Here is a 13,263-nt window from a genome sequence, read left to right as displayed (position 1 = left end):
CGCGGCCGCGCGGCTGACGGCCCGCGGCCGCCCCCGTCCCGCGGCCGCCGCCCCCCGGCCCCGCGGGTGCTCGCCGCGGGGGGCGGGCGGCGCGCCCGCCGCCGCGCCGCAAAGTTGCCGCCGCTTCATTGCTGTCCCTCCTCAATCCCTCGCCCCCGAGCCGTGAGTTTTCTGCATAAACTACATTAACGAGCCCTTTCGTTTGCTTGTTCCTTCAGGGCGGCGTGTTAGTTTTGTTGGAGGGGGGTGCAGGCTCGTTATTACTCGGTGAGAGAGCTGGCAGATGTCCCAAGTGAGAGAACCTCTTCCTCCGGGGCCTGAAGGGCCAGAGCAAGCTCCGACGGAAAGCAGCTCTTTGATCTCTCTCCCTCGAGGTAAGTCGCTTTAAAGTTTCTCTGTAATTGTTGCGCCTTTTATTTGAATGATACATTTACTGATTTGTTTTGTGGGTTTTAACCCCTCTTCTCTTTCCCCTCCCCCGCACTTCCCCTCTTTGGTGTAACTCTGTAACACTTTCATTTCCACCTCTTCATTGTTCTAACCAGAAATTCCTATGTAGAAAATGCAAAAAAAAGAAGAAAATAAAGATGCACTGATGTCAGCACCGGTTCTCAGTACTTGAAAAACTGCAGTCATTCAGAGGCAGATGCTGGTCCTTAAAAATCACTTTCTTGTTTCTCAGCTTTGTGTTTGTGTTTAGAAGCTCTTTCCTGTAAAGCTCTCCTTCCAGGTCTTGCAGTAAATTGAGAAAGGTTGATCCCAGAGCAGGAGCGTTCTTCAGGTTGGAGGTCACTTTCCTGTTTGTTTCTTAGATTACTCTGTGATGCTGCAGCTAAAACCAGTTTCTAAGAGTATTAGCTTGTTTCCTATCAGCTGTTCAAAAGGTTGTTTAAAAGTACATTCATCTTAAAGAGAAATTCCTTAAGTTACATCTTATTTGCATTTGCACAAAATACGTTGATATTCTGATCACCTTCATGTAGGGAAGTTTGACAAGGTGTATTGCAGGTTATCCTCAAAATAGGGAAGTATGTTTGCCTCCTGAGCCCTGGTCTGTGAAGATGAGACTTAATTTTTTTTTTTGTTTACAGCTACACCTTTATTTTCCAGAATTCTGACAGGAGTTTAAAAAGTCTCTGAAGAACAGACAAATAAGCTTGTTCAAAAACTGTAACTTTATTCATAACTGGTTAACTGGAGCAGAGCCTGGTAATACAGTTGTGCAACTGTGGATTAAAGATGCAGTCTTGTTTTTGTAACTTGGAAAATCAATAGGTATGTGAAATCAAAGTTGAGGACTCATTTGAGAAATCAGAAAGTATCTGTAGCTTAGTAAAAAATGTTCTGGCAGGGAGACATATTAAATTGGCTTATACTTATCTTATTGTTGGGGTTTTTTTTGTCCTAGAGAATGACTCATAACTTCTAAACAGTAAAAAATAATAATAAAAAAAGATTAGATACAGAAGATCAAGCATGCAGAACTGAACTGTTAGAATCATGTTTTTGCCAGAAACATCAATATCTGTGATACATGTTTATTTTCAATGTGGTGTTTTTATCTGTCATGTGATCAAGTGGCCACACTGGTTAAATTCTGCATGTAGGCCATACATCAGGGTTACTGAAGTTGTAAGTCAGTGAACTAACTAGCCTGCAAAGTGGTCTCATTCTTACAGTGCCACTTTAAATCGAGTTTTCACTATGAAATAGTCTTATGTGATTCCATTTTGTAAGATTATCAATACATGTTCTTCTTTTTATGAAAAGTAAGGAAGCAAATACTGATCTGTCCACAGACAAGTTATGTGGAGAAAATCTGAATGACACAATTACAGCTCACAGCTGTTGAGGTGGAGGATTAAAAAGTTACTTTCTTAGGGATCAGTCAGGTACAAACAAGTGTAATATATTGATTCAGGTTTGCTCACTGGCCACAACTTTCAAGGCACACGCGCAATTTTAAAGCATATGTATAGTTCACAGAAAGACAAGGCTGTTTTTTTACAGAATTCAGCATTTAAATACATAATTTTTATTCTAATGAACTTAGATTTAAGGATAACTGTGGATATTTGTTGCTTTTTTTTAGCCTAAGTCTGTTGGGGAAATGGGGGTGGAAAGAGGAAGAGGTGAGTTCATAACATTTCCAGTCTATATTCCAGCATTTCTGTTGTCAGCTTTGCAGTGTGTGGTTACAGGGTAAGGTAGTCCAGATATTCCAGGACTGAAGATCTGAGATAATATGTTTGGGACTTGCAACACTCCCTACTCTTTCTATACTATCCCCAGGACATCCAAAAGTACACTGACTTGTCTAGAATTTGGCGATAATTTTAAAAGCTGTGGTTGAAATTCATATTATTTCTGGAAATAGGCTAGAGGTATTTGGAAAAATCTGCAGTAATTTGAAATAATTATTACTTTACTTAGAATCACCTCATCATATTTACGTGATGACTCCATATATTTACAGTGAGATAGTTGAAATCAGGAAAACAATGGCTTATGTTGTACGTATAATAAAGTATTAAGTGCATTCTAGTGAGAAAGAATTTTTGATTGGTAACAGCATACTTTAATATGCTTTCTATATTTGTTTAACTGGTATACGTACCTTATATCCTGAGAACAAGCTTCTCCTCTTCTGTAGTTCTTTGAAGTATCACCAAAAAATCCAGATCTTCAAAGTGCTCCTTTTGCTTGCTATCATATACATTCAGATGCTGAAGCCGAATTGTATTTCTCCATGAAAGGAAAAGAAACTTCAACTGAATTTTAAATATTCAACAAATAGCTCTCCCACAACCTAATTAAAAACGAGACAAAAGTAATAAAGCTTAGGCAGATTGCAGGGATATGCATCAGTTGTGGACACGGTGAAAACTGTGGGTTGAGACATAGTTTGGCCTACAGATGTGGCATGCTCTGGCTTTTGCAACTTAAAAAAGAATTTTTGTGTGTTACTTCAACCAACATGCTTTCTCAACATCTCCCCCGTCAGTGTTCTTCCTTGTTAGTTCATTTTTGAATTAGTGCATAAATATTAGTGAGATTCTTGGACTTTGCCCCTCCACAATTAGTGTGCTATGAGAGAAAGCAAATGAAATCATAGCGTCTTCTTTTATGGCAATGTCAATACTCAATTTCAATGGTCTTTAAACCATTATCTGTGCCAACGGAGCCTGCTGCTCTAAGGTACAGACTACAGGACGAAAGGTTTAATCTAATTTCTGCAAACATCTAGTTAATTTTTGCCACATCCTTCCAAAAGTATAGCTCTAGTCGTGCACCCTTGTTCAAGATCCTGGTCATGCCGTCTCTCTTCTCCTGTAGCTCCACAGGCCTTGGAATCAGATTATGACTACTTCTACCTGTGTGCTGTGTAATGTAGTCAGTGAATATGCTCAGACCACTTCAATTCGGCTGTGATCGAGTATTTTCTCCACTGGTAGGTACCAAAATAATGTCCCTAAGCAAGGAATGTGACAATTAGTGACCGTTAGCCTCTCTGCTTTAAGGAAAATGTTTCATATGTTAGAGGTCATGTTGTGATTATTGCCTGGACTATGGCTAGACTTTCTTCATTAAATCCTCTGCATTTGAATAAACCATGTAATACAAGAGAGAAATTCAATGAACACGGAACTATATTTAGAGAATCAGGGCACATTTTAGAAAATGTAGGACTGTCATCTATAAAGTATTTGGAACGCTTTTACCTTTGCTTGTTGGTAACCAAATGTGACCTAGAATAACAAGTGAATAATATTTAGCTTTCTCAATTCAGAAAGAAAATAAATAAAATAATAATAATAAAAAAATTAGTATGAAATTGAGACTAATAATTGCACTTCAACTGTAAGAACTTTCTAATAACTCTTTAGATGAGGGAAATCCACTAGAATTTGTTTTTCTTAATGGGATGGGGGAGGAGGATGGAGAAGTCTGGTGGAACTATTAAGGGTCAAGTTCCGCAAGTGACCATTCTTTCTGGTGCAAATCATGTCACTGTTGCTGAATGAAGGTGCAGTTCTGATTTGGTGTCTGAAGAAACTATATTCAGCAACTAATACTTCCATTCAGAAAAGAATAAAAAGCATGTGCTCCTTTTCAAGAATGTGATTCAAACCTCTTCATGTTTTCTGTGCTTAACTGTTTTCATGACGAGGACCATTAAAGGAACGTGCTGGCTAGATGAGATGGGGTGACAGAAGACTTACTGCGGGGAATGTTTGGACATTCTTGAGGCAACAACGATTACTATCACCATAATTATTGCACTTTACCAGCAGTGCCTCAGTGTTATGAGTAATGGATTTTTATTTTAACGGTTAACCAGTGCACTCAGATTGCTCAGACTTACCAAATACTTCCTCTCTATTTGTGTTCCCACTTGCAATCTGACAAGAGTTGAGTGAATCTGTTAATTTGTTTCGTCGCTGTCTGTCAGTACTGAGGCGTTTATTGAACGTTACTGACTGAAATACCTACAACTTTCTTAAGTGTCTAACACTAGTTTGTCATAAAAATCTACTTCTGCTTTCAGTTTCACGTGGATGCCATTCCAGTAAAGTGAGTCATGTCTACATGGGTGTGATAGACTTTCATAGAGTTGACTGTAAAGGTCTTGCATCAAATTTGAAATACTTTTGTTCCATCTCATAGGCTAATTTTATATCAGAATAATTCTTCTCAAATTCCATTCCAGGCCCTCAGAAGTTAGATTTCTCTTCGTTTTAAACACTTGTTTTTTCCTAATAAGTAGCATCCAGCAATGAGTGTGTTATGCTAGCGTTTTCATTTGGATCAGCAATGCAGTTTTGAAGTGAATCTCCTGTTTTCCCCCAGTCTGGTTTGCATTGTGGAGTGATCCTGGGGAGAGACCTGGACTGGATTCCTTTTGGACAAAATAATCTGAAAGATGCACTGCAGGAATGTGCCTGATGCACTCCAGCCACTAATAAGCCTTCAGTCTTTGAGATTAAATCTGAGAGCTAGTCCAAAGTAGAAAGCCCCTGGAACACATATAATATGGAATGTGTCCTTAAAATCAACTCTTTCACTGTACAGGCCCACTTTTATTGGCCCATGCTGTTGCTAACACAGCCATAGCCACTGAGTATTGCTTAGCACTTACATGAAACTAGTTTTGTACGCATATGAAACATTGTTGGATGAATGACATAAATTTATAACTGATGGCATGACAATTAGTGTGATTATTTGTTAAAAGAAGTCTTCACTTGCGTATTTGAACTTTTTAATGCTTTTAATAGTGCGGAGTACCTATTTGCATGTTGCTATTAATTTTTAATTTATCATGACTGAAATCTGTCCAGGGCTGTCAAATTTGTAGTACATTCATAATTGTTCCATTGCTTGCACCTGGAAAATTCTGTGTAAGAGCTTTCCAAGAAGTTCAGTTGAATTGCTCTAATTTTAAGAGACTGATTTTTTCAGTGGCATTTTTGAGGCCATTGAAAGTTGCAATAAGAGACACTTAAGTGAAAGCCACTGAAATGAAATAAAAACAAATTAGTTACTTTAGTTTTAAAACAATCAAACATCTAAATGGAGGCTTCCAACTCCATAATTCGTAGATTATCAATATTAATCAGATTGTACAACCAGTCATTAATAAAATGAGATTGTTTCAGGCAAATCATGAACTGGAATAGGCATTCTATTACACGAGTAGCACAGTTGAACTTACTTGTTATGTGAAATGCCTAAAAGTTTTAGGCATTTCATGAAGTAGCTGGTGGGTGTTACTGTTAATGGTTGCATTGTGAAACCTGGTATTATCGCGGTTCCTTTGTGTTATTGTTGTGAACAGTGGAATTTTCGGTAGGAAATAGCATTCTCGGTGGTTCCTTGCCAGCGAGGATATTAATGAACAAAGGAAGTGTTAGAAATGCAGTGCTTGCTACATGCTCTCCAATCCCTCCCAACCGCTGCAGGCTTGAGACAGAGAACTGTTTTGTTATCTTTCCTTTTGGAATCGTTCTTCAACTTTTTTTGCTCCTCATAGATCTACTTTTGTGTTTGGTTTTTTTTTTCCATTTTTTTAATTTCTCTTTGCTTTGAGGGACAAAATTCCATTTGGGATGGTTTGAGCTTTGCACGTGTGTGTTTAAATCCGCATTTGCTTGTTCAGGGATAACTCAGGCCTTCCGAGGATTCATGTTTACATCCCAGCAGCTGGGTCAAATTTAGGTGCCTAAGTGAGCTTTGCCATGTGCTTCCATCATTCCTCCGCCCTTAAACAGTAAAACTGTTGGACTGTTCCTGACTCTGCATTTTTGGAGATCACAATGACTCCACTGTGCCCGTCCATTCTGCTTGTCCCTTTCTCCTTGATGAGAATGATGAAGTCAGGTTTCCAGAAGCCTTTCTCAGCAGTTGCTTTTGCTTTACTTGTTTTTTGGTGCAGTCCCCACATTCCTGGTGAACAGAAAATGAATGTGTCATGGCAACAAAGCCTTCTATTGTTGCAGCGACAGGATTTTTAACTCATTTTACATCCACAGTGTCCCTGTGTCAATAGACAAACTCTAAACCTGTTTCTCAAGTCCAGTTTGTCATGTTGCTAGTCAAGCACTTATGTGTCATCTAATGAACAGAAATCAGCTGCCAATCACACTCTTAGGACGTGCAACCCACTTAATGTGGGCACTTGTTTCCATTTTTTGTGTGTGTTCAGAGATTGAATATTACATAGTTACTGATGCACTAAGGTACTGATGCATTCACGTTTGAACACACTGGGACCCATTTCTGAGTAAACTCAAGAGATGTAGTGGGGCATGTGGGGGCAGCTGGAGTGTGAATGTACAAATGGACAAGCACTTGGAGAAGAAAAGTTGGTTATTTGTCAAAAACTTGAGCTCTTTGAGGTGTGTCCTGCAAATGTGCATCCATTACCTGTCTTTTTTGTATTTTCTATCAGTTTTGTGTATTAATTTGATGTCCGATCAATATGCTCTACATTATCATAGAGATAGATAGAATAAATATAGCTCTGAAAAGAGGCATACTTTACTGGGATGTTCTAAGAAATTTTCAGGAATTAGTTTGATCTATATCCCAGCAACATTATAAAGGCATAGAAGACAGGATTGGAAGGGATCTGGAGAGGTTGCCTTGTATACCCTTCTTGCCTAACTATACATAGGTCTTTCTTGACAATTCTGGCTATTTGTTAAATTTTCTTTTTGATAGGGCTATTGTAATAGTAGCCTTGTTGCTGACCCAGGCTGCTGACACTATTCTGTTGGTGGAGTCTTGTAAAATGTATTTGTCATGATGCAAAGAAATGTATCTAACCAGAGGCACATACTCCAAACTAAAACAGGAATTAACAATCAATGTTACAATAGTCTCAATGGTGAAAACAAGCTTTGATTCTATGAAATACATGTATTGCTGTGTAATTTTAAAAGTAAATGTAATAAGACTATGGTAAAATGAATGTATGTACTATAAAAGTGATTTATATATACTTTAATAATTCCAAATGACAAGAAATTAGGAGTTCACTTTGTTCACTTATTTCATGGAACAGTAATTTTGAGATGTGATTAAAATTTTAAATTTTTTCACTAAGTGACTTACCGGTTGTCTGTAATATAGATATGACTTGGGCTGTTAACCCTCTCAGTTCTAACTTGGCCAGCATGTTGTATCTCTTCCTTATTTAAACCTTAAACTTGCATTAATCTCTACATAAGTAGAGTTTGTGCCCATGCTTACCTTCAGGATAAATCACAGGGTACCCTGTGTGGATGTCACTCCCGGGGGGTTTTTGGCTAGAAGCTCTTCAGCCCAGGGACTGCTGTTAGTTTGGGAGAGGTACATACCCACACAGGTTGCTGGTCTGGGGGCTGAACTGTGGTAGGTAAGAAGACTATGTTGCTTTTGTGACATGACCTAGAGTAACTTACTGTGGTTTTGAAGAGAGACTGCATTTCTACCTCAGCACTGCTAGAGTCAGAACATGAGTCTTTTCTTTCCGTTATTTGAACTGCTAGGAAGAACATCTCTTTTTCTTCTTGGCTGTCAGTTTTGAAGGTTAGTCACATGAGAGTGGAAGGGTGTACTAAAGGAAGCAGAAGCTAAAATATTAAGGAAGTATTACATAAAAATTCTTAAGGTTAAGCTTGATTAAAACAGAGAAGTGTTATAAATTTATTTGAAGATGCAGTAGAAAAAAGCCATGCCTGCCTATGGCCAGATCCAGCCATTAGTATTTGTGCCAGCTTTAGGCTTTATTAAAGCTGCTCTGCCACAAGCATGGCACATCAGAGAAGATTTAGGTCTTTGCGTCGATTCTTACTGGACTCATAAATATATGTTATCTTTCATAAACTACTCTTATCACTATTCTTATGCACCTAACACAAAAATAACGGCATCAACAAAACACAGACTCAAGAGTGTTCTTGAGGCTGTCTTCATGTGTGATTGGTTATAGTTGGTATGTTGTAGTAGCACCTCTAGAATAAAAAAAAAAAGTTATGATCCCATCATCAGCTGTTTATTATAAAGGAATAATCAAGAAATTCCTTTGTACTGAAACTGAGACCTGGTGCACATTCAAGAAAAAACAACTAATTAATCAGAACACCAGTGCTTGTCTATTTTCAGTGTTCTGATGCATCAGAAGGGATGTATGAAAAAATCTTAAATAAACATAGCTTAAGGTCTACTTTTTTTAAAGCCCCATTGTATTCAGTCTGGCTGGGATGGAGTTCATATTTTTCATGGCAGCCCCTGTGGTGCTGTGTTTGGCATTTGTGACTAAAGCAAGGGTGATAGCGCACCAGTGGTTTGGCTGTTGCTGAGCAGCACTTGCACAGTGTCAAGATTTTCTCTTTTCCCACTCTGCCCTCCCTGGCTGGCTCAGGTTGACCAGAGGGATATTCCACACCATATAACGCTCAGCAATAAAAACTGAGGGGAGGAGGTTTTGGGGGCGGTAGCCATTGCTACCAGGAGACTGTCTTGGGCATCCGTCTACTTGTGGGAGGTGGCGAGTGATTGCCTTTGCATCACTTATTTTGTTTTTTCTTCCTCTTTCCTTCACTTATTAAACTATATCTCGAATCACGAGTTTCCTCACTTGTGCTTTTTCTGTTCTCTCCCCTTGTCCCGCTGGGGGCTGGGGAGGGAAGGAGCGGCTGTGTGGTCCTTAGCTGCTGCCCAGGGTCAGCCCACCACACCCACAGAGCAGCATCTGCCAGGAGATAGCTGCTCCAGTGGGTAATTCTGGAGTGCAAAGTAAGATACCAAATACATGTTTAATGGTGTAGGTTTCTGTTATGCACATTCACGGGGAAGTCTTCATGTGAATTCAATAGATCAAAGAACAGATACTCAATTAATGTTAATTGTTGTAAACTTCCTATCAAAATTGTTTGGTGTTCAGTTGCAACTACTTTTTAGTAGTGCCTCTTACTTCTTTCTTGTTAACTGTTAATATAATTTACACGGTTTTGACTGGCCGTTTACCATATCCAGCTAGAATAGTAAAAGTAAACATGAAAAATACACATACAACCTACAGAGTAAAAAAAAAAAAGAAAAAGATACCGAACCAAAAACAAGCAGAGGAATGAAAACTAAATCCCTATGAATAATGATGACTGATTGTATTTTGCAGTCCTTCAGATTTCTTAAAAGAAAATGTGTTCTAGAACACTGAGGGCCCCATAATATTAACATTAATGTTTCCTTAGAGCTGTTCATTGTTTACTACATGAAATAGTAGGGGTCTGCAAAGTTGTATCCTATACAAGAAAATTGTATACAGTAACTCTGCAGTTTTGTACTACCACTGCTGGGTAGATACTGTTGTAATCTTGGTGTTGTTACTGCAGTAAAGTAATTTAAGAGCAAAATCTCTTAAAATAGAGCTCATAAGCTCATATAAGCTTACTCTATGTGGAAAGCAGAGTGCTTTTACACTAGGTTTCTCCACGACACTACTTATTTTCATTCAGTCTATTTCAGGACTCTTTTCAAACAGTTTTGAAACACATTTGCACCTAACTGCACAGGCAAAATCATCATACTTCAATGATAATCAGATTTGTATCTGATCGATATCAGGTAGAAATAATTTGTATCTAATGTCAGTCAAAGGGGTTGAAAAAAATCTGGAGGTTTTTTTGGATGGGATAAGTACCTAGGTGAGATTAAGTCATCAGGGCAAAATGTAAAACTCATTGAAGTTAATGGATATCTTCCCAATCGCTTGAGTAATTTTACAGCAATCCCAGTGAAACAGTTAATCTCAGGATGGGCTTGAGGAAATATTGACAAGTTGTTGAAGAAATGGCGATGGGTGGGAGGGCTGAGAGATAAGTACCATGGAGGTAGCTGGATCAGACATTTCAGAGGTGGAAATTAATAGAAGGGGAGCAGCAGTGCTTGAAGGCACATGCTACTATACATACAATATGGCATATATTATTTTGAGTGATGTTCAATGCCTCAGTTTAATAGGGTGGATAACAAAGGCAGAAAGTTAGGATTTAAAATCAAACTGCTGTTGGTTACATAAAGTAACTACCCTTTAATATGTCGCAGTAGCAATAAGTGATTTTCCTGTGTCTCAGGACTGGAATCATTGCTTTACTAGAAGATATGGTATCATTATGTTGTGCTAACTGGTTTATAAACACATTCTTGTTTGAAACACATAAATAGAGCTAACAGACTTTTCAACAGTTGCTCGTTTAGATTTACTGTAAATATTAAATGTTGTACGTATACTCAAAAAATACGCAAGACTGAAAATATTTAGTGTTTTACAGATCCCTCGAGTAAGTGATATAAACTGATAATCTGTCACTGTGAATAATGAACAAAGTAATTCCAGATTTGGAAATGTTTCCTTGAATGCCAGTAAGAAAAACCTGTAGCAAGCAAGGACAGAAAGATTTGTGTATGTGAATTTGACTATTAAAACACTAGTGACAGCGAAAATGAAAGCTGTCACTTACCTTGGTTTGAGAAAATGCAGGACTTCATGTGTTAACTGGTGAAATCATCAAAACAACAAGAACTGCTATCCCGTGAAATAAGGTTAAGAATCCCTCAAATAACCTTACCATGGAAATTTCCCTGCATCTTGTATATACTGCGAGAGAAGAAATCATTTTCCTTTCATCATAGGCTAAACATTGATTTTTATTCAGGAATGGCTTTTAAAAAGCTTTTTTTTTTTAATGAAAAATAGGTAATTGTGTTATAATCAATTTTCTCAATTTCTGTACTGATCAGTTTTGAAGTTTCAACAATATTTGTCTTTAATTATACATTCAATTATAAATAATAGATAACAAACTTCTGTGGAATTTTTGGTGGCTTTTATATGCCAGAGCCACATGTATGTGGGCAAAAAATAATGTTTTTTTGTGTGACAAAGCGATTCAAATTTTTATCTGAAAATTTTGTGGAAGGTAACTAAATATGAACAAACTCAACCGTAACTTGTTGTTACAAAAGCTGCTGAGTATTATTTTGCATGATTAAACACTATATAGCTAAAAGACTTTCTTAAAGAGGAATTATTTTGATCTAGACAAGAAAACAAATTGAAAATCAACTTCATTAGGAATTATTTCTAAGGAAACTACATGAGATGCTAAGACAAGTTATATTTGGTGCTCTCTTGTTTTTAATTTTCAAAGTTGGGTTTTGTTCACATGGAGGAAAAACACCATAGAAACTAATATCTTAAAATTTCTTTTGACTTAGAAAAATCTGACCAAGAGAATACTGCGGCAGGAGATAAGGACATAAAACAGCCTTCCAGTAACCAAAGTATACAACCAGAGATACAAGACCAGTCCGTCTGGGGAAATCGCACTGATGGTGACCTCATCAGAAGTAAGTATTTCCAGAACAAATTGCTGCCATTTAGGCTTGCTTTCGCAGTGTAACGGGATACTGCCTGTTGACTCAGTTAAATGTGTGTCAAATGCAATTGTGTTGCAACTGTAATGCATGTCTACTGAGTTTATTTCCCAAATGATTCGTGTCAGCATGCGTAAGCAATGAGTTCAAAGAAAGGTGTGATTCGAGTGGTGCAGTATAATATAGACCTCTGTAGCATCTACATTTTAAAGCCTTAGTGTTATATTCTTCTCTTAGCATTACAATGGGATCTGTATATTTAGTAGGCACGTGAGCTGTAGTATGCAACTGTGCTAGGTCATCGCCTTTGGTTTCTCAGGTTATACATTCAAGTGGCAGAGTAAACTATGCTGAGAGCAGTTGCTTCCAGGTACACTGAGTCCTAATCAGATGTAAGTTTATAAAGAGGTTTGAATCCTAAAGTAGCTAGTCCTTTCAAAACTAGAAGAATGCTGTAAGACAAGGTTTTAGGCCTTAAGTGCTATGGAATTGTGTTTTTTTTTTAGTTTTTACCAGCCCACATTCCTAGTGTATGCCTTGGATGCTTTAAAACGTAAAAAGGTATGCAAGATTATTCCCATTCTTCTGTCTTGAATTGAAGACCATATGCTGTCCAAAAGATCATCCACAATTGCACCCTCCTGAGGCAAAAATGTTTCTGTCAACTGCCAGAACTAATACTACTTTAAAATTCTGTGAATGCTTGAACGTTAGTTACTCAAGGGAGGAGCAGCATGAGAAACTGTTATCTAATTATAGGGTGTATTCAGAAAGCAAATGGAGTAAATGTTGAGTGGTGCTCCAGCTCTCTGAGATCGTTGTCTGACCACACACTTCAGGGTCAGTCTGTCTTTACACTGCACACTTGCTACACGATACACAGTGGGGTAAATTCATATTTCTGAAGCTGCTGTTGCTATAATTGGTGATTTTTTCTGGAGTTATCTGTTTCTTTTTAGTTTAATTTTGTTTTTTTTTTTCTTTTTAAATCTTATCTATACAGTCAACTTCTCCTGAACTTTGTGTTAGCATTTGAAGTTCTTTTCAAACCTTAGTTAATAGTTTTTTCTAAATAATGAATCCCAATAAATACTTATATCCTTAATGTATTGGATATTTAGATAGATATTCATCTGACAATGTATCTGACAATTTAAAAATAATTCTTAGAGGGCTATAAAGAGGAAGAATTTTCCTTCACAGTTTGAGAGTTTACCTAATTCCAAAAGATCATTATTTTAGACCTAGCTGTCCCTGGACAAGCAATTGCTTTGCGCTTGTGTTGAGGACATGGGAAGGTGCGTATGGCATCTGCTGCTTCTGGAGCGGCCTCCTTCT

The 13,263-nt window shown here is 37.8% G+C and overlaps 1 protein-coding gene across 1 annotated transcript in view; it reads left to right on the top strand.

Annotated features, from left to right (window-relative positions):
* The window catches only part of MDFIC (MyoD family inhibitor domain containing), a 54,935-nt gene that overhangs the window by 1,148 nt on the left and 40,524 nt on the right, over nucleotides 1-13,263 (top strand). Inside the window, 2 exon segments of the mRNA XM_075147373.1 lie at nucleotides 219-374; nucleotides 11,767-11,898. Coding sequence (XP_075003474.1) covers nucleotides 219-374; nucleotides 11,767-11,898 — 288 coding nt within the window.

This window comes from Calonectris borealis, chromosome 1 (genome assembly GCF_964195595.1).
Source record: "Calonectris borealis chromosome 1, bCalBor7.hap1.2, whole genome shotgun sequence".
NCBI classification, from domain to species: Eukaryota; Metazoa; Chordata; class Aves; order Procellariiformes; family Procellariidae; genus Calonectris; species Calonectris borealis.
Note: the sequence above shows the minus strand (reverse complement) of the source record. Positions and strands in the feature narration are given on the sequence as shown.